We start from the raw sequence: 25,632 nt of genomic DNA, 5'->3' as shown, positions 1-25,632 counted from the left end.
CTTACAAGGAAAGGTGTGGGTCTGAGATTGTATTTTGGGGGCAAAGACATAAATGAGTAGCTCAGAGGTGCTTTCCAGGGACTGTGATGGTACAGGTAACTGATGTGGAAGAGGAAGTGTTTAATGGGCACTCAAGTGGATATTTAAGTCAATTAATTTTTTTCATGGATTCCACCAGATGCCAAATTCTAAACTGGCCAAATGGCACAGAGGGATGATGCCCCTGTGTCGGGTTCATTGATCTAGCTGTTAAGAGGAGAACTGGACAGGGACGTCTCTGCCCTAGGCTCCAAACTCCAACAGAGATGCTGAGCTAGGCCCCAGGCATTTGTCAGCCTGGGTGGTGTCTCAGCTGGCACACCTCTGCCCTCAGCTCTGATCCTCAAGCACCAAGCCCACGCCTTTCCTTCTTGCAGGTTCGCTCCACGCCATCACCTTCTTCTCCCTCTCCACTGTTATCCTTTCCATAATAATTGCCTGCTTTGGGACTTTTCTGGGAAAGCTTCAGAGAGCATCTGACTATGAGGTGAGTTCCCATCCTGCCTTTCCTCTATTGGTTCTCTCTGGCCCCCTGGGAACATAGCTCTCGGACACCCTCCTGACTGAGGTATCCATAACACCACAATGACAAAAGGTTCTTGCCAGTCTCTCTGATGATGGGATGTACGAACTCAGTGCTGGGTGTCTGTGCTATGAATATCCTTCCACTGGCCCCAGAATCACACCTCAGTTATGATAGGGAAATCTAGAAGACAGCTGTCCTCTCCTCTTCTCCCCTCTGACACCTCCTCCAAACCACAGGCTGCTGGCTCATCCCTCCTACGATGTAAGCCTGTCCAGCCACCGAGCTATAGGACCATTTCAAGGGACAGAGGGTTGAGAGAGAGGATGGAGTGCAGGAGTAAAGGGGGAGGGTGGTAAAGGATAATAACCTGGGGAAAAGGGATAGTCCTCTCACTTTTAAGAATCTCAGGATATTGAACTTGAGGCCGTCTGGAGGGGACACCTGGCTCTCTGGGCCCCATGACTCCTTTGGGTCTTTGCCAGTGGGGTCCAGCCAATTATTAGAGAAGGGAGCCAACCCATGCCAACAAAACTGTGTGCTCTAGGTCAGCACTTCCCCAAGTGCGGTGACTGCAGAGGTGTATTGGAATGATTTCCAGTAGACTGAAACATTATTTTTTCTTTTTCACAGTTACCCATGTATTTTTCTAGTTAACCTTCTGCTTATGGCAACTGACACAGGTTTTCTGTTTATAATTGTGAATTGTTTCCTTTTAAAATGAATTTATATAAGAAAGAAAGTTGATTTAAAGTATTAGCATCCTGATGAATCAGAAGAGGGAACTCTGGGAAGAGGATCTTCTTGCTTCTGGCGGCCCTATATCTGGGGCCTTTGGGCACAAGCACCCACTGCCCTCTTCACCTGGCCCCTTCTTCCATCCGCTGGCCCAAGCCCATGCTAGTGAAGGACCAGGGCAGATGACACCTCTGGCTCTGTCTTCCCAATACAGTGATGTCCTGGAATCTGGCTGCCCAAATGTCCACTCTAGAGACAGAAGGTGATATCTCGTCTCATTACAGAGGTAGAGGGGGATTTTCTGGCAGGAAAGAAGATAGAGTTGAAGGCTTCTCCTAGAGTCAGGGCAGGCTCATCTTTGAACCCCGACCTCCACTCTGCTTACTTCCCGCATTATGGTCCTTGGGAATGGAACATTCCAGAAGGGTCTCCGCAGCATCCCAGCCCTTTCTCTGTCCCCCTGGGCGTCAGCCCTGCCAACTGGCTGCAGGTCTGGAAAAATAGAAGATGCATTGACTTTAAGGGGAGCAAGAGGCCCAGGTACATGGTCCAGGCTTCTCTGGATGTGGGGAGGACGAGAGCAAAGGGCGACACCCCCATCCTGTGACCCTCCGTGTCCCTCCCCTCACTGCAGCCCGAGGAGGAGATGGAGACCGTGTTTGACCTGGAGCCCAGCAGCACCTCCTCCACGCCAACTTCCCTTGTGAGTCAGTGCCTTCACCCTGGGACAGGTCAGGAGGGGGGTGCTTACAGGGTGGGCTACTCCAGAGGCCTTGTTGGGGCACCAGCAGGTAGTACCCACCGTGGGTATTGGGGAGGAGACGGGGGTCCCCGGACTCCCCCCTCTGACGCAGCAGGACTTGGCCCAGGTCAAATTGCTGCCGTGGCCCTGGCTGAAGAGCTGGAAAGATAGAAGATCCAGGATTTACTCGACATACAATAGAAGGAACTCAGAGAGGAAGAGAAAGGTCAGGGCGAACCCAGCCACAGCGAGCTCAGTCGTGTAGACGCAGGGACGTGCTGGGGCTCAGCCTCAGGACCGAAGGCTGCCTCCAAGGGCACAGGTGCCAGGCAGCGTGGCGCAGACAGAGCTGCAGTGAGCTATTGGAGGTCTGCACTGAATGGTAAGGCAGAGGGGCCGTGCCGGATGAGTGAGCCCCTCAGCTTATGAAGAGACAAGGCCAGACTCAGAGTGCAGCGTCCAGCAGGCTGGGCGTTGGCTCCCACACTATGGCTCAGCCTAGAGGGCCATGAGCACACGCCCACAGCCCAGCCACCAGTGTGGATACTGGGCCACCTATGCGTGCACTGAGCTGGGTGCCAGGTCGGCCCATGCCCCGATGCCAGGGTGCCTTGGAGGAGCACTGAAGAAGGGCACCAGCCAGGCTGGGCACTCTGGGAAGGCTTCGCAGAGGAGGGAACATCTAGTCTGACTCCAGGAATGGGAGAGTAGTGGTTACTTGGTGGAATAGTGTGTGGGAGAAGAGCATTCGAGGAAGAGGATCAACCTGTACAAAGGCCCAGAAGAGAGAATCTGGAGCGTTTGGGGAACCGCAGACAGTGTTGGGCCTGGTGGAAAGGCAGGGTGGGCAGCAAGGCCTGTGGGAGAGGAGGCCCTCGAGCCACGGCAGAGTTGGGTGAAAGTGCGCAGATGCCAACAGTGGGTGGACGTGCCCAGGCTGGGTGTGCACAACTGCGGGTCTATCTCACTTTGAAACAAACCATACAGATTATCTCTGGGAGGTGACAGAGGAGAAGGAGCTTCAGACCAGAGAGGTGGCAAAGGTTTCAAAGCAGGAAGGTCTCTCTTCACATAGCATCTCCCTAGGGCCCTTCCAAGATGACCTCTCTCGAATATTATCAACAATCAGTTATTGAAATCTCACAAACCAGATGCTCCACCATTCTCAATCTTGACCTTTATGATACACCCACACCACAGAGGTTTTTATCCTCATTTTTCAGAGGGGAAACTGAGGCTGAATTAATCTAGACCCTCAGGTACTACTAAGCAAGGAAGTGGCAGAACAAAGTTTGAACCAGATCTGTCATGGTCTACAGTTTGAGGGTTTTTTTTTTAATTACTGAAATTGATTTTTTAAATCTTTCATTATTATAACAGTGGTATATAAGCATTGTAGATAATTATGGGGGAAAAAAGAGATAAGCAAAAATAAGAAAATAAAATGTCCATATTCCTACTACCCAGAGATGACTACTGATACCTTAATGTATATTCTTTCAGATATATACATATATATTCTAAAATGGCATAATACTGCACACTATTTTATAATGTGTGTTTTTAATTAATGATCTCCGTCTTTTCATATATATTTTTTTTTACCTCTTCAAATATGCAGTCCACATTCAAATTGCCCTATTTGTTCCAGAAATAGCTTTTACAGCTTGTCCAAACCAAGATCCAATCCAGTCTCTCTGCTCGATTAATCTGGCACCTGTGCATGTCCCTTTTATTTTAGTACTGTCTCTGTTTTATGACTTGCTGGGGATACCAAGCCAGTAGTCTTGCAGAATGACCCACCTGCCTGACTTTTCTGGCTGTTTCTTCATGATATCTTATAGCAGCCTGCACTAGCCCCTGTATTTCCTGAAAACTAGAAGTTAGATCCAAAGGCTTGATAGATTCACGTTCAACACTAGGGGCTAGGACACGTTACAGGCAGTGCTGTGCGTCACACCAGGAGGTATATAAATCCCATTTATTTCCATTAATGATACTGAGGTGACTCCCTGATTCGGGGATGATTGCTGGCTTCTCCTGTTGTTCAGTTACCATTCTCCCCGTGACCAAAAATCATCTATAGGGTTGACTTCGGCCTGATGAGAATATCTTAATTCTTCTGTTGAAAAGGTGTTACCTCATTGACTAGGGCTGTTTGGTTTCACTGAAATAAATTCCTACAGGAAAGGTGTAATTCTATCCAATAATTACCTATTTTCAAAATAAGGAGTTGGTTTAAAAGTCATTTCAAAGGATGACAAGCAGCTCTGTCCCTAGTACTTCTTGTGTTTTTCTATTCTGCTGCCATCCCAGGCCTTCCTGGGACCTGCCGGGACATCACAGGTCACATGACCAGGACCTCAGCTAGCAGTTCCAGTTTCAAATCCTGATTCTTAGGCCAGCCAATGACACAGCCTGAGGGAGTTGTGGACGCGCCTCTGAAGCTGTATTAGAAAGCGCACTAGCTCAGGAATGGGGGTCTCTCCAGACCCGGGCGTCAGGGAGCCACATGTCACCTCCCCCTGGGTTCAGCCTGACCTAGAGCCAAGAATAAATGGCACCTGCACTGAAGGAACAGTGGACAAGGGGTTAGGAGACACACACTAACCAGCCGGGGAGCACATAGATATTCATTAAATGTTCGAGAGCAACTGGGTGGGCGGATGGCCAGGACCCCAGCTGCTGGGGAAGAAGGAAGGAGCCGTGGCTTAGACGGGCAGAAGCTCTGAGGGTAGGGCATCAGGAGGAAGGGTGTGTCCAGGGCCTTGCCCCAGATGTGACCTCACCCCATCTCCCCTCTCTGTCCCGAGCAGCTATATGTGGCCACCGTGCTGCAAGAGCCGGAGATGAACCTGACCCCAGCCTCCTCCCCGGCCCGGCACACCTACGGCACCATGAACAGACAGCCAGAAGAGGGAGAAGAGCAGAGTGGTGTGAGGGGCTTTGCAAGGGAGCTGGACTCGGCCCAGTTCCAGGAAGGGCTGGAACTGGAGGGCCAGAGCCAGTACCACTGACCAGGAACCCGAGGCCTCCACCTGGCGACTCCAGCCTGGAGTTGTGGCCAGGGGAGAGCCCGGCAGGGGGAGGCAGGAGGGCGACTAAGACCGCCCCACTACCTCCTGCAGACTTTGGGAAGATCTCGTCGGAGCCCTGGCTCTCTGTCAGCCAAGTGGAGGCTCCGACCTGCTGACCAGCTAGAACGGGAAATGCTGGGCAGTGCGGAGGGACCCTGGGATGGGATGGAGGATATAGGCAAGCACCACATCTCGGGAGCAGTGGCTAGAGCCCTGAGCACAGAGATTGAAGGTTGGGGGACTTTCTTGGGGTCACGATGGAGAAGGTGTGCATGAGGGAAGAGGCAGGAAGAAGCCCACTGAAGACTCTCTGGGGTCTTCGCCGCCCTTCCACCAGCTGCCCTGCCCAAGGAGCTTCTGCTGCTGCTCTTATGCCCTCCCCCAAACCCCAGCCCCAGCCATCCCTCCCCTGCCGTCTGAGGAAGCAAAGGTATGTATGTTAGGCCTCACCGACAAGACACCTCCTCCATGTTTCCCTGCATGGGGATCTGTAAAGGGACTTTCTGCACCCACCACAATGAGAGGCAGCTGAGACCATAGAGCTGAGGAGGTGACTGAGCCCTTTCCTGTTCTCTGCCCCTCATCACATGTCCCCAGGAGCAGCAGGGTAGAGACCCTTCTCCTTTCTATTCCTGCAAGAGCAGCTAGGATATAGTCACCTGAGGCTCATTAAATGGGACCTGTATGCATTTTAATGAAGGTAACCAGGGCTGGTTAGTACAAGGGGGTGGGGCAAAGGCAGAATTCATGGAGGGGGATCTTCTCCCAAAACAGTTAGTGATAAGAAACCAGATGTAACTCCCTAAGCCCCACGGCCTAAAGAGAGGACCCCCAAGGTCAAGGATGTGGCCACTGAGAGCTGCCTCCCTCATACCCATCTGAGTGTCTAGGCCCCAGCATGACCGAAGTGGGCAGCAGCCTAGGGTGAGAAGCCCATGCTGCAAACTGAAGGCACTGACCTTCCCCTGGCCTCCAAGTAGGAGGCTGTCTCCTCTTGGGGCTGCCCTCTACCTTGGACTGAGGAGCAGTCAAGTGGCCTTCGGTGTGGTCTTAGCTCAGACACTGCAGATACCCTGCGGGGAGTGGGGTGGGGTAGGGGCCGTGTCCTCCATGGACAGGCAGAGTAAGGCTGCCCTCCCAGGGCTGCCACCACCCGAGGCCCAGAGGAGCCAAAGTCACATCACAACACTGGTGACACCTGGCACCATTGCCGCAGGCAGTGTGGTACAGGCCTTGGCCTCTGGGGACAGGCCCCATCAGGACCACCAGACAGCCATTGGGGAAGACATAGAGAAGGGCTGGTTAGAGCCTTGGTGGATGAGAATGAGCCAAGTCAAATGGGGTCTGCGTTCTCTAGAGCTCTCCGGAGCTCCCTCCAAAGGTCTGGGTCCCTGCAGCCAACCTACCCAAGGTGGGCACCAAGGTTCACCTCACCTAGGTGTTTCCCACTGGCTCCCAGGCACATGAGTGAGCTCAGATCACCTGCCGCTCCACCCTTTCCCACACTTGGCTCCAGAAGCTCCAAGCTTGACCCCAGAGGAGAAATAGCACTCTAGAGGCAACCATTGCTCTCCCCTGAGAGCTCAACCCAGACTCTGGCTTGAGGGATCCTCCCAGAGAGCCTGGGTCAGCTGGGGAGGAGGCAGTCTCTCCTTGTCCAGGTAGGAATAAGGAGGAAATTAAATGCAGCTGGTCCCTCATAAACCCAAGCCCCCCTGGGCCTCCTCCCCAGAGCCTTTCACCAGCCAATAAAAGGAAGGGTCCTTTCCAGAGCAGAGTGGTCAGGACCCCAGCAGGGAGCTCTGCCCACCATGGGGAGGTGGCCGGCTCCAGGCCCTGTCCGACCCCCAGGTGTGTGGCAAGGGGAGTCCTGCCAGAAGTTGGCCTGAGGGCTCCCCTTTGCTTGGCACTCCTTGCTGGTAGCTGCCCTCAGGCTCCACAGCCCTGCTGGACTCTCCCTGCTGCTTTGGCCTCTCTGCCCCTCTCTTCCCCCTGCCCACTGGCAGCCTGTGGGAACTACACATGGAAAGGGTCCCGGCAGATGACGTGGCAGCATGGCTGGAACTTACGCCTCTGAATCTGGGTCAAGTGCAGTCTGGTCTTGAGAGAAGGCAGTGAGGATGTTGGGAAAGTTCCTGAGTCCACTCACCTCTCGGTTCTTCCTGGAGACCCAGAGCAACCAGCACAGCACAGCCACAGCCACGATCTCCCACATGCTTGGGGTGTGGGCGTGCTTTGGCACCTTACAAGCCACATCCAGGCCCTCCCCAAGGAACTCCCCTCCCACCTGCTCCCATCTATTGGCCTACCTACCACCATCCATCCCTACCCCACCGCCCACTTCCCAGCTGCCCCTGCCCCATCTGTCCCCCAAAGCCTCTCAGACCCGATCCTCCCTGGAGGGAGCTGCCTCCTGGGACCCGGTATTGACTAGAGCCTCTGAGAAGTGCCCCTCTCTGGGCCTAGAGCAGCTCCAAGCCTGCCTGCCTGCCTCTTCCTCAGACGCTTCTGGAAGCAAAGTGCCTATCAGCAGCATTGCATCCTCTGGGGACCCTGGTGGGGGGTGTGGACTTCCCTTGGCCACCACCACTAAAGGAATGTGCCAGAAAGCCGAACCTTCTTGTTATTAACGCTATGACCGTGCCTTGAATAAACAGGTCCTCCCAACCTCTCTTGGCCTGTGCCTCTGCCTCTGGACCAGCCCAGCTGGGCCTTCCCTCCACCAGAAGGACCCAGAGCTCTCTGATGGGCCAGCCTGAAGGACCGCACCAGCTTTGTGACTCTGACCCCTGGGGCCAGAGCTCCCCCTCTGGGATCCCCTGACCCCTGAGGCCCTCCCTGGCCCCTGTACTCACAGGGGAAGGCCTGGAAAGTGCTTCCTGCTCTGCTGGAGAAACAGGAAGTGAATCTGCCTCCTCTCCGCTGTGGATGCTCTGAGAGCTCCCTGAGCAGTAGGGGAGAACTTTGGTCTGTGAGCTACCCGGGAGCCATTGGGGCAGCCTCCCCTGGGCAGCAGAAGCCCTGGGGTTAGTGCTGGACCCCGAGAGCCAGCCATTGGCCAGATTAGCAGCTGGACTCAACAAGACGAAGACTTCAGGTGGAAGCCCCCAGAAGGAGCGGTGGGCAGAGCCCGGGTCTGCACCAGCCTTAGCCAGCAGTGCGAGGGCAGGGGGAGGTCGAAGAGAGGCTGGGCTTAGTAGGTAGGGTGTGTGGCATGGCCAGGTCAGGCTTGAATGGGATAAGAAGACGCTCTAGCAAAGGGTAGTTATGTCTGCTGTCGCAGCCATGACAAGGGAGAAAAAAATTCCCTTCCCTTGGGGGACATGTCCTGGCCTAGGAGACTGAGGTTCTGGTCCTTGCTCTCGCCAGTTCGATGACCCTGGGCTGGTCACCTCATCCTGAAAGCAGGAGAGAAGGTTGACTGCTCTGCCCCATTACTGAATAGAGCTGATTCAGCTGCAGAGACGGAACAAGCTGGAGAGGTGGGAGGGGCTTCCTCCCCCACTGCTCCCTGTGAGGACAGAGGACAGTCTCGGGCACAATGCCTAAGGGATGCTCCCCAGTCCCCCTCGCCAGATCCTCTTCTCAAGCTTTCATAGTCCACCTGTGGACATGGGTTCAAAGCCACCATGGTGTGAGCCTGGGCGTGGGGCCGGGGCCCATCCCCTTCACTCCCTCCTCTCAAAGCAATTATTTCCCAAATGGGATGAAATCCACAAGGGGTTCTCCCATAGGGAGAGGAGTAGGAAGACCACCCTGGCCTGGTGGGAGGGGCTGTGTCCTGCAGCTGGGACCAGGAGTCAGGGTAGGGGGTGGAGGAGTGAGAAATGGTGGGACTGGGGGACAGGCCAAGAGGGAGGCCTGGTGCCAGGGGGGTCCAGGAGGCCAGCTGGATGGATCGTTGGCACACCATACTGAGTGCCAGGCTGGGCTCTACAGGGCTGAGGAGAAAGCAGAAGGACCCTGGGCTCCACGAGGCTCTACCTGGAGGCCAAGCTTGGGGTGGCTCCCTGCTCCTGTCCCAGAGCCCTCATGCTGGGGAAGGTCCATGCTGGCTGACTCCAGGTTTGCTCTATAAAGGCCCCAGGGAGGCCTGGCAAAGCCTGGCTTGTGGGAAGACAGTTCACAGATTTTCTCAACAAAGACTGTTTTCTGAACATCTGAGGTCCCTTGGCCTTGACAACCAGCAGCCCAGCATCTCTCAAGCCTCAAATGCTGGGGTCTCCATCGCAGCTGCAAATCGGAGTCTCCTGGGAAATTTTAAACAATCCCAACATCCAGGCCCAGTCCCTGAATAAGCCAAAATTTCTGGGATGGGCTCATACACCTCTCTTTTACAAATTTCCCCCAGGTGATTCTGGTGTGGGGCTCAAGAAAAAAATACTTTTGATGCCCTGGTGGGAAAAGCACTCCTACATGCTCCAGACCCAGTGTCTGTAGTCACACAGCCTGGCAGGCCTGGCCCTCTGAGCTTAACAAAAATGAGGCCGCAGCTGGAGCTAGGGAGGCTCTGCTGCGGTGACATTGGTCTTGGCTGGAAAAACTAGACCTCGGAGTGAGGGTAGCTGGCCCGGGTCCAGCCCCTCCGGCCATTCACAGCCCAGCCCCAGGGCCCTACACCTTGGCATCCAGGAACACTTGGGGGTTAACCCCAGGCCTGCTCCGACGAAGCCCACTCTTAATGCCACTCGCTCCCCACACCCAGGGCTATCTCTCTACCTTTGTCTGCCTGCTCCTCCTGACCACACACGCACACTCACACATACACTTAGACATGCACACACTCACACATGCTCTTCATCTCCAATGTACACTCCTGGTTTAACAAATTTAATCTCCTTAAAAAGCCCGCCATGGGATTGGCACCTACCCCTCCATGGAGGATCTAGAAGCTCTCCTCAGAAACCCTGTCAGATTTGGCACTGTTTGCTGCTGTCCTGGCACCTAAGGCATTCAATCCCTGGCCTCACCTTGTCCACCAGGAGGTGGGTTCCCAGACTCCTGACCAGTGAGCTGCTTCAGACTCTGGCTAGTGCAGGTATGTATGGTAACAAACCAACCCCCAAATGTATAATGGCACAAACACAATAGAAGTTTATGTCTCTTTTCTGTAAAATTCAGAATGAGTAAGCCCCTGCTTTACATGCTGGAGAAGTCTCAGACCCCACCAGGTACTTCTGATTAGTAGGCACTCTCCTCCGGGCAGTGATTCAAGGACCCAGGCTCCTTCCACCTACTGGCTCTGCCATGTTCAACACATGGCCCTCAAGGTCACTGTGAGGTCTGCATCAAGCTGGTGGAAGGATGACAGAGCACAAAGGAGCATGCAGGAGTTTGCCGGGTGGGAGGGCAGGTCTGGAAGTGGCACACATGTTCACTCATTCCATTGGCCAGAACCCAGTCACATGCCCCACCTAATGCAAAGGAGGCTGGGAGATGTAGTCCAGTTGTGTGCCCTGCCAACCAGTTTCCACCACAGACCCCTGGCTCCATCAACACCACATCCTTCTCTTTTCCATCCACTCTGGCCTTAACTCTCTTGATCCCATCCTCCCATCCCACCCTATATCCACCACCCTGCAGCTTCATCTGGCCACAAGCCAACACCCAAGAAAAGACCAGTCTCGGAGGGTCAGAGAGGCACACAGAACAGGTTTATTCCGCATGAGTTTATACAAACACAGCACGCAGCAAAAGATAAACATGGAGGCAGCTCAGGGTAAAGGGAGGGGGCCTCTCCTGCTGCTTTCTCTTCTATCCACCCACATAAGCATAGGCACACGCCGGATATTAAATACAGGGAACTATGGACCCGCAATCGGTGTGGGCAGAGGCAGAAAGCGTCGGGGTGGAGGATAAGACTCAGGGCCCGCTGGAGGAAGAGCCACTGGGCCTCGGGTCTCTCTGGCAATGAAACTCCCCCTCCTTCCTTGCCCTTCCGCAGCCCAGCCCCTCCCTGGCTGGCTAGCTGTTTCCTCCAGAGCAACGATAGGGGAACTCCCACCACACACTGCAAAAGAAAAACTGTCAGGTGGCATCTGAGTGGGCCCCCAAGACCCAGGTGAGCCCCATCACAGAGCCACCTCCCCCTTCCTCAGCAGGTCTCCTGGTCACCTGATCCTGCTGCCTGTGATTTCACCATGAAGGCCTAAGCTGTCCCTCCCCTTTCCTTGTGAAAAGCAAACATCCCTGGGAGAGAAAAAGCACTGAAGGCAGGCAAGCTGGGAAGGTGCCCGCAGCTCAGCCATCCCATTCCTCCCTCTCCGCTGTCCCCACCTGGCCCGGGCTCACTGGGAAGGGAAGACGACAGAAGAGCCTATTTTCTCTGAACAAGCCCCCCACCCCGGGCCCGATGCCACCTCTGCCACCAAAACGCGGCTCCTCCTCCTGGAGGAAGAAGGGATGCCAGAGGGAAAATTGGGAAGCTGGGGGTGAGGGGGACAGAGACCCAGCCCTGCTCCATCACCTCTCTGGTATGGCCAAGGGGACAAGGACCACAGGGCAGGAAGGCCTGGGGGAGCCTGGGCTACAGTGGACACAGATCAAAAGATAGACACGGACAGTCAGGGGCCGCCAGGGGAAGGCCGCTGGGCAGAGTCATCTCTTACTCGCCATCCCAGCCTCGACTCATGGCCTGTACCACAGCCCCATAGAGCTGGCGCCAGGCAGCCCGCATGGCAGGTGTGAAGGCAGGGCCCAGGCACTTCTCCAGCATGTAGAGCAGCGACTCACCCACCGTCTGTAGAGGCAAAGGACACCTGTCACTCCCAAAGGCAGGAAGGCATCGCCTCATTCCACAGGTGAAAATACCAAGGCCCAGGGCTGGTAAGTAGGCTCCTGGGCCTTTCTTCTCCTGCTTCCTGAGCAGAATTCTGCCCCGATCTTTGGGTACCATATTGTGCCCCACCCTTTCCCCTTAAAGATGGAGCTTTAAAGTGAACAAAGCATTTCATTCCACTCCCAGCCTTGCAACCACCCCATGAGTTGGGTGGAGGCATTGCCAGGGACACCCAACCAAGCCAAGTCTTTGTCCCCAGGCCTCAGTTTCCTCCTGTGCAAGGCAGCAATCATGATGTTAAGAGCCCAGGCTCTATAACCAGATGGATCTGAATTCACTTTCTGACTCTACTACTTATAAGTTGTGTGACCTTTAGCAAGTTTAGTAACCTCGCTGGGCCTCAGTTGCTTTATCAGTAAAACACAGATAGTAAAAATTCCAACTCTTCATATTGTTGGAATGATTAAATGAGGTCATCTATTAAAAGCTCTTGGCACAGCATCTATACAAAGTAAGTCTTCAACAATAATAGTGGCTCTCATTTTTTATTATTAATTATAAAGTACAGTTTACTAATTCCACAAAGATTTATTGAATAAGTACTAAAAACTAAACACTGTACTAGTGCTCGGGATAGAGAGAACACAAGACAAACTCAGTCCCTTCCTCAAGGTGCTTACATCTGGCAAGGTGATTGGACTGGGTGGCTGGCTGTCGGGTCAGCGATCCCCAGTGAATCACACCACAAGGATTCACACCCTTGAGGAGGGCCCCTCTGCCTCAACACTGGGCTCATCCATGTGACTGGTTTTGTCCAATGGGACATTAGCAAGAGTGATGTAGGCAGAGGTTGGAAAAGCACCTGCACGCCAGGGCTTATCCTCTTGGAACACTCCCTCTTGGAACTGAGCTGCTACTCTGTAAAGAAGCTCAGCTACACTACAGAGTGATAAGAGGCCATAGGGAGCGAGATCCCAGAGGATGACAGGCCACCTTGGACATTCCAGCCCCAAATGAGCTCCCAGCTGAATGCAGTGTGCACGTGACTCCAGCCACACCACATGGAACAGAAGAACCGCCCAAATGAGAAATCAGAAACTGTTGTTGTAAGCCAGTTTGTTCAGGGATGGTTTTATACACAGCAATATAAAACTGAGCAGACCAGCTCCTTTACTTTCCATGGCTCTAAGAGAAATCATACAAGAAGAAAAATCAGAGGCTCAGAGAGGTCAAGGTAGTGCCAGGGTCACACAGCAAGTAAGTAACAATGCAGGCCCCACTCCCAGTTATCTGAGGGTATGGGAGTGGGGAGGGTAAACAGGTGTACAGGGGAGGCCTGGAAGAGAGTGGTGGCCTCAGGCCAGGAGCTCTGGAGAGAGGAAGAGCCCATTTACCCACCGAGAAGGAGCTGAGCTTCACACCCACTGCCCGGTGCTTCCTGCCCAGGCTGGCAAGGTACTCCTCCAGCGAGGATAGGTCCTCCACATTGGTCACCGCGGCGTCAATCACGAGCATCACCTGCCAAGACAAAGGTAGTGGTGAAAAGAGGCCATAGCAACCCCCAACCCCTGCTCACAACCAGAGTCCAGAACCTGGGGGTCTCAACCAGGAGGAAGACCCTCAGTTTTCCAGGATCAGAGACAGAGGGCAGCCTGTGAATGCATACAGTAGGTGCTAAATGTGTGATGGCCAAACTCCTAATGTTATACCATGAAAGAAACCTCTCTCCTCTGAGGGGCTCAAAGCCATAAACACATCAGTTGGACAGTGTTGTTCTCCTGAGATGAGGGGACACTGAGGCCCTATGAGAGTCTGAACCTCTAAGAAAACCCCAGCTTGGTTTTCACAGGCAGACGGCCTCTGATGGATCAGCACCAATGCCACCTACAGGAGCCAGGGGACAAGACCAAGGGCAATGGCAGAGCTGGGAGCAGCTGGCTGAGCACAGAGTGGGGGAGAAGGCTGACTCTTGTGCCCCAGACTGTGCCCAGCTCAACGCAGAGGAAAAGCGGCAGATGCCCTGATACGAGGGAGCAGAAGGCGGCGGGTAAGACCAGGCCTGGGGCAGGAAACGAAAGTGATTTCCCCATTCCAAGCTCTTCATTCTCTCCCAGGAAGGCTCCACCTCCCCCTCACCTTCCTGATGTGGTCCAGGAACTCAGGGGAAGAGAGGCAGTCCTCTGGGCTGGAGAACTGGCGGCAGTTGTACTGAAAGAGGGGCAGCAGGTCTGGCTCCAGGTCAAACAGCCTGTTGGGGGAGGCCTGGTGTCAGCCATGGGGTGCTGCCCCTGCAGCCCCGGTGAGCCCTGGTTGCCCAGCAGCAGGGAGGGTGTGCAGTGCTGAGGCTGTAAACTATAGCACACCCTCCAACCTGGCATGCACCCATTTGCCAGTTTTGCTGGTGCCCCTCTCTCCGCTCTCTCATATCTTCTGCAACCTGGAAAAAACAATGTATCCACAGGCCTCTCATAAAGCCTGGCACATGATAGCACCTCCATAAACTGTTGAGGGACGTGGACTCAGATAGGAAGGGGTCCTAAAACAGGAAGACTGGAGTTACAGTATGGCTTCTCTCTCTCTCTCTCTCTCTTTACCTCCCTCCCTCCCACTCTGGGTCAGAACCTCCCAATCTCATCATGTCTGAGGGGGCTTGGGCCAGTGATGATAACAGCATTTAGAACTTCTTACACTTACTGAGCATTGAGTAATTTACACATGATTAACATGTATTCCTCACACTCCTAAGCAGTGGGTGTAACTGTTATCCCAGTTTTATAGAGGAGGAAACAGAAGCCCAGAGAGGTTAAGTACTTTGCCTAAGGTCACACAGCTTGTGAGTAACAGAGCCACAGAGGGTGCCTGAGAAAACAGTGGGTTTGGGGAAAGCTGGGAGGCACAAACAGAAGCTCTCAGCCACATCTAGGGGTCATGGGGTTTTGTGTAACTCTGCAAATTTATTCCCTTTTCTTTAGGGGAAAGGTTTTGTAAAAGCCTCCTCAGAAGTTCTGGGCTGGCTGAGGGAGTTAAGGCTTCTGAAAAACCCTGGTGAGGGATCATTGCCTCTTTGGTGATGGCAAAGGGGTTACCTAGACACCCTCAAGCTGAAGTTGAAGACTGGCCTCTCCTTCCCCTTTGGGGTCTGCACACTGCCTTACCCCTCTCTCCGGCGGTGAGATTGGGCGTCTGTCATGCCTTCCCTGGTGGTTCTCTGGTCCTTTCCTGGCCCTTTCTCCTGAAAGGTTTGTCCTTCTGCTGGTTGCTGGAAGTACACAGTCCTGGGGCCCAGACGCTGTGCCCTGCCTGCCAGGCGCCCACACAGGCCCTTGGATCACCCCAGTTTCCCCCGTACTGACAGAGGTGGGCACCCTTGCAGTCACCACGCAAGAAAAAAGCACTCAAGAGGCACACAGCCGGGGATGGGGCGCAGCGCAGAGACGTGTCTGCTGGCCCCAGTGTAAGGAGACCCGCCGGAGCGGACCCTGGCCTGATCCGACCCTGGCCGGAGCCCAGAGAGCCCGGTTGGGAGCGGGTCGTGCGGCGCTGGCTCGCAAGACCCGCCACCGCTGGGGGAAGAGCAGTAAGGCTGCGCCGCCCGTCGCGGTGCCTCGTTCCTCTGGCGCACATCTGGAGGCGCCGCAGCGCCAAGGCAGCGGGCCAGTTTTTCCTTCTCTGGCGCCGCCTCAGCTTCCTCGAACCCGTTCCTGGGGAGGCACCCCTCCACCCGCACCCCGGGGGCGCCCGGGCCGCCCTCACCTGGCGAACAGGACGGTGCCATGCTCCAGCGGGCTGCGGCTCACCGCTCGCCAGCTCTGCCGGATCAGCTCGGGCTCCGGGCGCTCCATGCTCGCCCGGGAATGCGGGGCGCAAGGCTAGGACCCTCGGGGCGCGAGCACCGTCACCGCACGTGCCGCGCCATCTCCACGGCGACGCGGCCACACTGCACCCGGTACGGACCCGGCGCCTCGGCCGGGCGGAGTCCAGCCACCGCTCCTTAGCCGCCCAGGTGGAGGCACCCTAGCCGTGCTGGCCCTGCTGGTGCTTCTGGGGACCCTGCTCCTCCCCACTGAGCCCTGCGCCCCGCTGCTCCGAGAGCGCCCCGCCCCGCCCGGGCTGGGTCGTTTTAAAGCATCGGCGGCCCCCGCCCGCCTCCCGTCCATCAAGATGCGCATCTCCCAGCAACAGGCTCTGGTCAGGGATGACCTGGTGGCATAGGAAAACGACTGGGCTTCAGAGCTTAACAGACTCTTAACAGAGCTTAACAGAGCTTAACAGAGCTTAATAGCCTCTCGGACCTCAGTTTCTCATCTGGAAACTGGTGACAGTTTTACCACTTACTAGTTAGGGCTCCAAGTTCAATTTTTACCGACTTGGGTAGGCTCTGCCTGCGCCACCTGCTCACGAGCCCCACTCAAACGCTGCCTAGAGTCATCTGACCCCTTGGCACAGGGTCTTCTTCCTTCTGCCCTGAGGTCGGACCAGAGGATGCCAGGGCGCCTACCTGTGTGACAAGGCTGAGGATGGGGAAGGTTGGGGCAGGGGGAGGTCTGCCGTAGGCTCTGGGTCTGACTGGGGCACTCCGGGACATGTGGGAGCCACCAGGGCACTCAGCTTTAGGGACAGGGCCAAGACCACAGCCATCTCCAGCCAGGCCAGGGTTTTCTTGAGACTTCGTCTTTAGAAATCTGTCAGCTCTAGTTCTAACCCCAGCTTTGCTTGGCCAGGGTGGGGCCTGGGATGCAGCAGCTGTGAGCATGCCACTACCTGCACATTAAGGGGGTTAAGCTAGAACATTCTACCATGCGATGATTTTTAATAGACTCTTGTAAAAGTTTAAATGGAAGTACTATTTATTCATTAAATTGAAGTTCAGTAACAGAACCTAATGTTTGCCATTCAGGGTATGAATTGGTCACCTGTCAATTAGACCTAAACCTTTCTCTTTCAAGCATGAAAGTTCTTCAGGTCGCTGCCCAGTTCCAGTGGCCCAGGTTTTGGAGGTCAAAACCCTCATTTATCCTTTATTTCAAGTCTCCAAGTCTACCTTTTCTCAGTCTGCCCACCTCTCTTTTTCAGTTTCCTCAGCTGTACAGTAAGGAGTTGGGTAGCAAGGTCTCCAGGAGCCTCTCAGCTCACCTCCTTTGGTCCATGGATACAAGGTGGATGTGCCAGGGCCATGGGTCATGAACAGGTTGAGGCTCTGTGCCCAACCCTTTGCTAGGCACGCAGTGTTGAATCCTTGCCTTCTAGAACTTCTGGCCCCAAATCAGGGCTGAGGGCCTCAGCAGGACTCTTCTTTCCTGCCCTCCACCACGCCCAGTGAAGTCATCTGGCAGCCTTCCCTCTTCCAGGGACCTGGAAGTTTGGAGCACACCCTATCCACCCCCACTCCCATCTCAGGGGCCTCTGGGCTGGAGCAGGAGAGCAAAGCTGTAAGGCAGCCTGGCTTGTGTTCTAAGGAGTCCAGAAGATCCCCAAATGAGAGCGCAAAGGGACTGGGGCTGAAGGGAGAAGGCCCGGGTGCTCGGGGACTAGGCTTCCAGGTCGCCATTCTGCCCTGCAGCCAGGTGACCCAGTCACAGGGGTAGGCCACGTATGTCTCCAGCGACATTTACCTTCAGTGTCCGGATGCCTAGCGCTCTGTGCAGGCCGCCTGACCCATCAGGCTTCCCACTCCACCCAGTTTGCACTTCCTCACAACAGCCTCCACTCGGGACCTCTCTTGCCTCCTTTCTCCTTTGGACAGGGTCTGGGATCTAATTAGTTAATGGGACTTGATGGCTTTAGCTAGTAAGTGGTGGAGTCAGCACTCACTCTGCCCTACTAGAGCCTGGAGGAGGTCGGTGGAGAGGGCTAAGTGCGCTCTCATCTCCGCCCCCCCTTGAGAAAAGGCCTGAGAATCTGGCTGGGCACAAGTGGTCAGGGTGGTCATTTATTCCATCCAGGAGACAGAAGGTCTGAATCCATATTTGAGGGACTAGGGAAAAGTCACAGGAGCTCCCCTCCCCGGCTCTGCCTGCGACTTGGGCAGGAGGTTCCAATAGAGGGGAGGGTTTGAGTATTGTTCCAGAGCCAGTGCTGTCATTGAGGCCGATTTCCGGCCAACAGTGAAGAGCCAGCATGTATTGAGCTTCACGTCCAGACACTGTGCGAGGGACTTTACATCATTAACTTTTTTCATTCTCACAGTAACTGTGAAGCAGGTCCTATATATTAAACCCTCGTTTTACTGTTGAGGAAATGGAGGCAACGAGGTTAAGGAACTGGCCAAGGTCACACAGTTAATAAGTAGTAGGGCCAGGATTTGACTTCAGGACTGACTCTGGCCCTTCCTCTAGATCTCCACACTCCACTGCCTCCCTCACTTTAATGGATTGTGACCAAGAGCTGTGTCCATAGTTCAGACCAAGTCAAGGTCACTGGGTCTGTGTCAAAGGCATGTTGGAGCCAGCTCTTAGATGGCTTGTGAGAGCTGACTGTGCACATCTTCCCAGCTTCTCATTCAATGACAACAGGCTGGTAGCCTGAATTAGGCCACAGTGGAGTATCTGCACCATGGAAATTGGCAAATGCTACAAATCAGGACTTTTTTTCCTCCCAGAAAACCACTGGTCTGTGTGCAGAAAACACCAGGCCCTAGGTAAGCTGTCAGTGCGTTAGGCAGAATGTACAAAGCAACAGGCCCATCTAGACACCCTGGGCTGAGTCCAGGCCTTCTCCCAGGGGGTCCAGGTTGACCTGGGCAGATGCTTCTCGTCCCAGGACTCGGCTGGGGAAGCAGAAAAAGCCCAACTTGGCACCTAGTCCTGGCTCCACTGTTCACTAATCGTGGCGCCTTAGGCAAGTAATTTAATCTCTCATGGGTAGAATGGGGACAAAACAGCATTGACCTCACTGGCCTTTATGAGGATAAAGTGTCACAGGTGCATGGGGACTTGGTAACCTAAGCTGTGCCAGACAAGAAGTATTTGGTCCTTTTCGAGCCTGCCTATCGTCAGCATTTTCCATCTCCTGAAGATCTGCAGGGACCCCCTCACACACCTCCCACCCCCATTCCCCACCCCGCCTCCAGCTACTCTTGGTCCTAAGGGGAAGGGGCAGTCAGACAGCCCAGGACCCCCAGTTTCACAACACAGTGGATTCCTCTTCTCCCTCAGCTCTTGTCCAACACAAGTCAGCTCTTACTCCTTCCGACCCTTAACATGACTCCAGATACCAGAAGACCCCTGTCAAGATGAGGGCCTCTGGTAAACAGAATGGATGTTGCTACAATGCCGTGCCACTGACCTGTCTCAGAAGTAGACAACTATTCTCTCTCTCTCATTCCTTTCTATATTTGTGCAGGCAGGTTAAAAGAGAAAAAATAAGGTCCGGCTTCATACTTATTTTGGAATAAGTTTAAATAAATCAAAACAACCACCAACATTACTCAAGTAACCTTATACACGAGAGGGCCCAAACGTCCCCTGGGGTGGTCAGGCTCACCTGCCCAGTCCCGGGCCTCTGCTGGAATTAGAATGGCTTCAGACTCCAGCACACTGGAACAGTCCTTGCACTCAAAACATTCTTCTCTTCTTTCTGAGAGCCAGGGAGCAAGTCAGATTCAATTAAGTACAAGAACAACATGGCATTCAAAACAAGAGCTATTTATTACAAAAGTAAATGGCCTCTGATTATCTGTGGAAACTTTTTTTAATATATAAAATGTGGTTCAAGAAGCTGGCTGGAGGTTGGAATGACTGACAAATGTCTTCGTTCTCCACCAGCAAGTTTGCAGGGCGTGTCACACTCTGCCAGCTCCTGTGGGCTGGACACCGCTCAACAGCCCCCTCCCCAGAATCATCCAACAGCAGAACCTGAGTACTTGGAGCTGCATCAACCCATGTGGCCTTATCCCCAGAGAAGTGTCTGCCAGTCTGGGCAAAGAGGAAGAGGAGGGAGTGGGCACACAGCTCTTCTCCCATCTTGGGGAAGCAGTGGAAGAGACAGAGGAAACTTTTGTCCCTGGTGTGGCCAGTGAGGAGGGAGGGATGGGCAGGAAGCTGGCTGAGCTTTCTCCTTCCTTTCATCCTCACTCAGAGTGGCTGCCCCTCTGGCTCCTTCTGAGCATCTCCCTTCCAACAAGTTCTCATTAGGAAATAAGAAGGCACAAGGGAACATCAGCCACCTCCAGCTTGTCATTGTCGGTCACTGTTCTTTGCTGAGAGCCAAGCACAGGTTCCAACATCCCACCACCAGGAGAGCCCACCTAGATGGCTGCCCCCACCCAGCTCAGAAGAAACTGACTCGGCCTGTGGTGGGGAAGGGTGGGAAGGGGTTGTGGGGGGTGGAGGAGGGCGGGCAGTGAGCGGAGGTTTTCCTTCCCTTCCAGAAATGCAATTAAGCAAGCAGCCCAGACTCAGCACCCGGCAGTGCTTCCTGCTGGGGGAAGTCAAAAGGGCTGCAGCCCTGGGAAAGGGAGGTCATCAGGCCCCAGATCTAATTAACAAACCTGCCTTGCTTTTGACGTTGCTGCATTTCCTCTATTAACATTAATGATGGTTGGTCTGAACGTGGCCAGAAGCTTCCCTCCCCACCACCCAGTAGGTAGCACAGCCTGTCCTTGGGACCAATTTCCAGTCTCCGTGGCAACCGCCTAGCAAAGATGCTCTGAAGAGCTCTGACCCTGTCAGAGTTGATGGGGGCTACAGAGGAGGGAAGATGGAGTGTGGCAGAGATTCATCATTAAACCTTGAGGTATCACAGTCCTCTGAGACAAAGTAATACTTTGTCATGCACCAGGAGAATGGAGGCAGCTGAAGGACTGGCCTTGGGTTAGTTCAGTTCTGACCTGAGGGTTTTCTTTATCCCCTTCATTTGGGGAGGAAGTGAAAGGAACAGCTCTGAGCTTCTTGCTTGGGCTTCAAAGTGGTAGAGAGTAGAAGGCTTGATGCATCTCTAGGTGCTCTGGGTCTTGAGGGAAAAGAGATTCGTAAAACAGTGACAGAGAAAGGAAAGGGAATGGAGTGAAAGAGGGGTGTCAGCAGGGGAGGACTAGAGAAGTAAAAATGGGGAACACTTGGTAAGTGACAAGAACACCAGCCTAGGCAGGCTAGAGCAGCCCACATCCCAACACCCCACTGGGACACCAGAGCCCAGCACCACACAGATCCCTGCTCTGCCACACATCTGCCTCCACTGCTAGGAAAGGGGTCCCAGAGGCTCTCCCCGAAGCTGGGAGAATGCATCCGTCCCGCTCCCACAGCCAGGCTGGAAGCAGAGGGCAAAGGGTGGGTAGCCAGAAATCGCCTCTGGCACACAGGGCCAGAAACACACAGCAGCCAAGGACAGGGCACCAATCCTCCCACCAGTCTCAGGGTGTCACACTCCCAGACGGCGAGGAACCGAGGGCTGAGGAGGGCCAACAGGGCTGTGAGTTCTCAGCTGCCTGGTCCTGGGGCCCAGTCCTCTGCGGACATTTCGGGCAGGACGTCCAGACCTGCTGCCACGGAGGAGACTTCCCCACAGCAGCCACTCGGGGAAGAGTTGGGAGGCCGGCCCTCTAGCTCAGGGGCACTCAGCTGCATTTGTTTATTTGTGGGAAGGAGGGCAGCACGGTGTTGACAATCCCATCTGCTCTGCCCTTGGTGATATCCCAAAGTGGGGCCAGTGCTTTCAGCGTTCTTGGAGGTCTGAGAATTTTTGATGAACATTACAAACCAAATCCAGTTTGAAAAAAATACCAGAAAATATTACTGTAGCCCTGGACGATTTCTTAGAGTTTATGACACTTAGCTGTCCACAGTCACGATCTATATTCCACAGGTATAAGGACAAACATACCCTCACACGCACGCTCTCTCACACGCTCACACCCACCCCTTGCACACTCATCCTTCCGTACACTGCACACTCGGGGAAACGGGCTGAGAGATGTCATCGCCTGTTGCTGAGCCATGTCCAGCGGTGGAAATTCTGCAGACAGAGCAGAGCTCTCTTCAGCGCTGGGCTAATCCCGAGATGCTCCCAGGGCTTGGTCCTGACAGGCAGCAGAATTCCGCAGGTTCCTCGGGTAGCTTCCTCCACAGTTGGGAAGGTCCAGGGACTGGCTCTGCAGCTGGCTGTCCCCAGGAAGTTCCTGGACTCAGGCTGGTGTCCTTGCAGTGGCCTCAAAAGTCCCATGATTCCAGCCACCTTAGTCCTGCCATCGGACTTCGGGGGTCCTGGGCTAGGGGACCAACCATCCCATAAGCCAGAGGGTGGAAGAGGTAGAAGCTGAGGGAGAGAATCCAGGGGGAAGCAGTTGGCATCCCAGTGCCTCAGCGAGGTACGGGGCCTGCAGATCTCTGAAATTCAGCTTCTCCTGCTGGAGCTCACCGGACTTTCTCCACCTACAAGACCCACCCCTCCTGTCACCATGTCTGCATGAGTTTGCTGCCTGAGTACACTGAATCCTGCGAGCTCGGCAGAGGCTGACTTAATGACAATAAAAGGAAGAGCTCTTCCCAAGAGGCCCAGGGGACAGCAGTCCAGGTCCTGGTCATGGACGGTTTGGCCCACAGTATTTGTTCAAATGTGGCAGTGCTCTCAGTTCACAGGCCCCCATTCCCTGTTCAGGCTTTTATGTTGCCCCCTGGTCCCCTAAGACAAGTGACTGTCAACAGCGGATCTGTGAGACTTGTAAGGTGGAGAAAGGCAGGGCGGCTTGCCAAAACCACCTCCTTCCAGTTATTCTGAGCCACACCACACCCCCTGCGCCTCTCTACCACCTGCTCCCTCACCCCAGCGAGAGCTGTTCCTGTTGGGAGCCACATGACTAAAAGGGGGCACCCTCCCACCTAGGCCAGAGTGGTCTAAAAGCTGGGAGCCACTGGCAAGAGGAAAGAATGCAGAGAGTCAGCAATGTTTCTCTCATCTGGCTGCACACTGGGGTCACCTGGGGAGCTTTGAAAACAGTGCATGATGGGACCCGACTAGACCCAGCTGAATCAGAGCCTCTGGAGATGCAGGCAGGCATCAGGGTGCTTCAAAAGCACCCCAGGGCATTCTAAATACCTCCGGGGCTGAGGCATCAAGGTTGAGGTGGGCAGCAAGGGAAGAGGTGGGGGACGATCACCTGTAGGCAATTCCAAGGAGCAGGCTGAGGATTCCCACCGCATGTATGCCCCCGGCCAGGGGAAAGCAGGCCAGGCTCCAGGCACAGAGCCGCAGGAGAGTGTCCCACAGAATGCCTAGTAGAAGGAAGAGAAGCCTCGTACCAGTCTGTTAGAGGATGCCTTCTGAGGCAGCAGAAGGAGCCACCCAGGTCAGGGGAGCAAAGGGTTTCCCCCTCAGTGGGCTGCTCCATGGCAGCCTTGTCCTCCTTCCCCTCCCACGCCCCTATCACCCAGATCCAGGTGGGCAGCGCTGACCTGTCAGCATGCTGGAGAACAGCATGGCGGGGAAGTAGTGGTGGAAGTAGAGGATCCGGCCCATCAGGAAGAATGGGAAGTAATGGAGCATCCAGCCAAACAGGAGCTGCCCGCCTCCTCGCAGAAGGACCCAGGACAGACCTAGGCCCCAAGGAGCACAGCCCTAGTCAGCCGACGGAGAGGGCGCAGAGAACCTGGTCCAGTCCAGCTCTGCCCCTTCCTTGCTATGTGACTTGAATAAGCCACAGCACATTACTGAGTCTTCCTTCCCTTATTCGGACCAAACTGAACAACTCTGCAGCAGCTGGCAGAAGAGAGGAGCAGCTGCTTGCTCTCTGGCCCAGTGAGGCTTCCGCACCCACAGCAGGGGCCAAACACCAGCAGGAGGCAGCCCGGCCTCCATCTCCATCTCCTGCATCGTTGCTGCCACATAAATCTTTGCAGCAGCAGACAGGTCGGAGGTGAGGACAGAGATGAGGATGGATGTGGGAGGAGGTGGTCTGGGCCCGCTCAGACGTGGAGTGGCAGAGGCAGAAGGAGCCCGTGTGAATGTCTCAGATGCTGTGGTCCACGGCCTGGCAGCTAAAGTTACCAGGAGCAGCACTAGGATGGGAACCCACAGACCATGCCTTGGGGCTCCTCTCTCCCTGACTTGAGGTCAAGGCCATGGAATGAGGGGACAGAAGAGAAAAGATGGGCAGCTTTGCACAGAGCATAGAGGTTAGAAGTGAAGGTTCTGAACAGACTGCTTCGATGAGAACCTCAGCTTTATCCCTTACAGTATATATTGTGGAACAAGTTTCTTAACCTCTTTGTGCCTTGGTTTCCTGCTCCATAAAATATGGGTAATAAACTCTACTTTATAGCATTGTTGGGAGAATGTAGTATTTAACACAGCACTGGGCATTTGGTGGCCATGAGCTCTAAAAAGAGAAGGGAAGGGGAGAGGGAAAGGCGAAGGATGGCCCCTCAGCCTGAGTGCAGGCACCCTGCCGGCCGCTAGGTTAGAAGCAGGAGAGCCCAGGGACCTGACCTTCAACCTCGGCAGGCAGACGTGCCCCCCTCTGCACAGCCACAGCGACGATGCTCCCTGAGAGGAGGTAGAGGCCAATGCTCAGCAGATTCAGCCACCAAACCACCTGCAGGGAAACAGGAGCAGGAGGGTGAGAGAAAGCAGCAGCTCTCCATGGGCACAGCCGAGGGCCCCAAGCGGGGTGTGCAGGATGCTCACCGGGTTGCCGAGCAGATACACCCGGAAGTCCATGTCACTGATTCCCGAGAAGTGCAAGCCCTAGGGAGCAGAGGACACACTGCTGCCCCATAGCTCAGCTCCTCCCAGCTGCGCAAGTTCCAGGGGGAGGGAGACAGGCCACCTCTCCCAGACAGGGAACCTGGACAGGAGGCTCAGAGCGGGCTCTGTGGGAAGGCTGGGTCCGAATGAGAGCAGAAAACAGAGGCCATTGCTGGCCACCCCACGCCAGGCAAGGCCTCGTCCTGCCACCCCAGCACACCCCACCTCCACCAAGTCTCAACGGTCTCTTTCTTGGCTCCATTCCCTGGGAGGAGCCCTCGCCTGGCCCTACCTGATAGTTGATAGGCCAGTGCCAGGGTTTGGATGTGAACTCATTGTCCTTGGGTTTGAGGCCACTGTTTCCCTGCAGGAGAGTGGCAAAGAAAAGCTAGTCAAGACAGAGATCCAGGAGGCTGATGGGAACGTTGAGGGTTGGGTTTCTTTGCTATATGGCCAGGTGTCAAGAGGAGCCCTCTCCTCTCCACACTCCCTCCCCTACTGGGAGGATCAGGTGCTCATTCTCAGTCATCGCCCACTGGCTTACAACTGCCTTACTTCTCCCGACAAGCAAGCCTCCACTTCCCAGCAGAGACAAGTCCGCTCAGACCCTCTCTGCATGAGAGAAAGAGGAAAAGAGACTTGTTTCCCATGGGTGCAAAATATATATCCATCTTCCAGGCCCAGTATAAGGTGTCAAGAAGATGAGAAGGAGCATATGAAATCAGGCTGACTTATTTGTTCCCTTGAAAGACCAATTTCAAACACAAACCCAGAAACTTCGTTAAGTTCCTGGACTTTGAATAAGTAAGTTTAGCCTAGTGTTTTCTCAGCTTTTTTTTCATTATTGTCTGCCCCCACCCAGCCTTTTCAGACATTTTTTCCCTAAACACCCCCCATGACATTTAAAAGTATTTTTTATTGCTGTATAATTGACATATAACATTATACTAGTTTCAGGTATACAATATGACTTAATATTCATATATACTGCAAAACAATCACCACAGTAAGTCCCTCCATGACATTTTACTACCACAGCTATGCTGTATATATGTTT

The 25,632-nt window shown here is 54.4% G+C and overlaps 3 protein-coding genes across 8 annotated transcripts in view; 1 reads left to right on the top strand and 2 right to left on the bottom strand.

Moving 5' to 3' along the window:
• TMEM63C (transmembrane protein 63C) overlaps positions 1-7,782 on the top strand; it is a 90,069-nt gene extending 82,287 nt beyond the window's left edge. For both annotated transcript variants that reach the window (XM_074365199.1, XM_010947902.3), the window contains exons 23-25: positions 417-526; positions 1,935-2,003; positions 4,859-7,782. In XM_074365199.1, coding sequence (XP_074221300.1) covers positions 417-526; positions 1,935-2,003; positions 4,859-5,059 — 380 coding nt within the window. In that variant the 3' untranslated portion in view covers positions 5,060-7,782. The remainder of the gene's footprint in view (positions 1-416; positions 527-1,934; positions 2,004-4,858) is intronic.
• Positions 7,783-10,751: 2,969 nt separating this feature from the next.
• Positions 10,752-16,117, bottom strand: NGB (neuroglobin). 3 transcript variants are annotated; one of them, XM_045511340.2, is made up of 5 exons: positions 15,651-16,117; positions 15,053-15,156; positions 14,034-14,145; positions 13,296-13,415; positions 10,752-11,858 (listed from the first exon to the last, which is right to left on the bottom strand). In XM_045511340.2, exons 2-5 carry the CDS (start codon positions 15,085-15,087, stop codon positions 11,724-11,726), a joined length of 402 nt encoding a protein of 133 aa, XP_045367296.1. In that variant the 5' UTR covers positions 15,088-15,156; positions 15,651-16,117; the 3' UTR covers positions 10,752-11,723. The 3 variants fall into 3 exon arrangements, with proteins under 3 accessions (XP_045367296.1, XP_045367297.1, XP_010946202.1); XM_045511341.2 differs by having other exon boundaries at positions 15,053-15,129; XM_010947900.3 differs by lacking the exon at positions 15,053-15,156 and having other exon boundaries at positions 15,651-16,094.
• A 3,407-nt stretch (positions 16,118-19,524) lies between these two features.
• The window catches only part of POMT2 (protein O-mannosyltransferase 2), a 41,404-nt gene continuing 35,296 nt past the window's right edge, over positions 19,525-25,632 (bottom strand). For 2 of the 3 annotated variants that reach the window (XM_074365192.1, XM_074365193.1), the window contains 6 exons: positions 24,868-24,939; positions 24,516-24,575; positions 24,318-24,423; positions 23,285-23,425; positions 22,990-23,104; positions 19,525-22,148 (listed from right to left, as the gene is read on the bottom strand). In XM_074365192.1, coding sequence (XP_074221293.1) covers positions 22,043-22,148; positions 22,990-23,104; positions 23,285-23,425; positions 24,318-24,423; positions 24,516-24,575; positions 24,868-24,939 — 600 coding nt within the window. In that variant the 3' untranslated portion in view covers positions 19,525-22,042. Of the gene's footprint in view, positions 22,149-22,989; positions 23,105-23,284; positions 23,426-24,317; positions 24,424-24,515; positions 24,712-24,867; positions 24,940-25,632 lie in introns of those variants that run through there. The other variant, XR_012507433.1, reaches the window with a different exon arrangement.

The sequence above is a fragment of the Camelus bactrianus genome, chromosome 6 (genome assembly GCF_048773025.1).
Source record: "Camelus bactrianus isolate YW-2024 breed Bactrian camel chromosome 6, ASM4877302v1, whole genome shotgun sequence".
NCBI classification, from domain to species: domain Eukaryota; kingdom Metazoa; phylum Chordata; class Mammalia; order Artiodactyla; family Camelidae; genus Camelus; species Camelus bactrianus.
The sequence above is the reverse complement of the archived record's forward strand: the minus strand, read 5'-3'. Positions and strand labels throughout refer to the sequence as shown.

Coding starts and splice junctions, on each gene's coding strand:
- NGB (XM_010947900.3), bottom strand. CDS start 15,739: ATGGAGCGCCCGGAGCCCGAGCTGATCCGGCAGAGCTGGCGAGCGGTG. Junction 14,146..15,650: donor GGCACCGTCCTGTTCGCCAG/GTGAGGGCGGCC, acceptor CTCCCCCAACAG/GCTGTTTGACCTGGAGCCAG. Junction 13,416..14,033: donor TCCTGGACCACATCAGGAAG/GTGAGGGGGAGG, acceptor TTGTCTTGGCAG/GTGATGCTCGTGATTGACGC.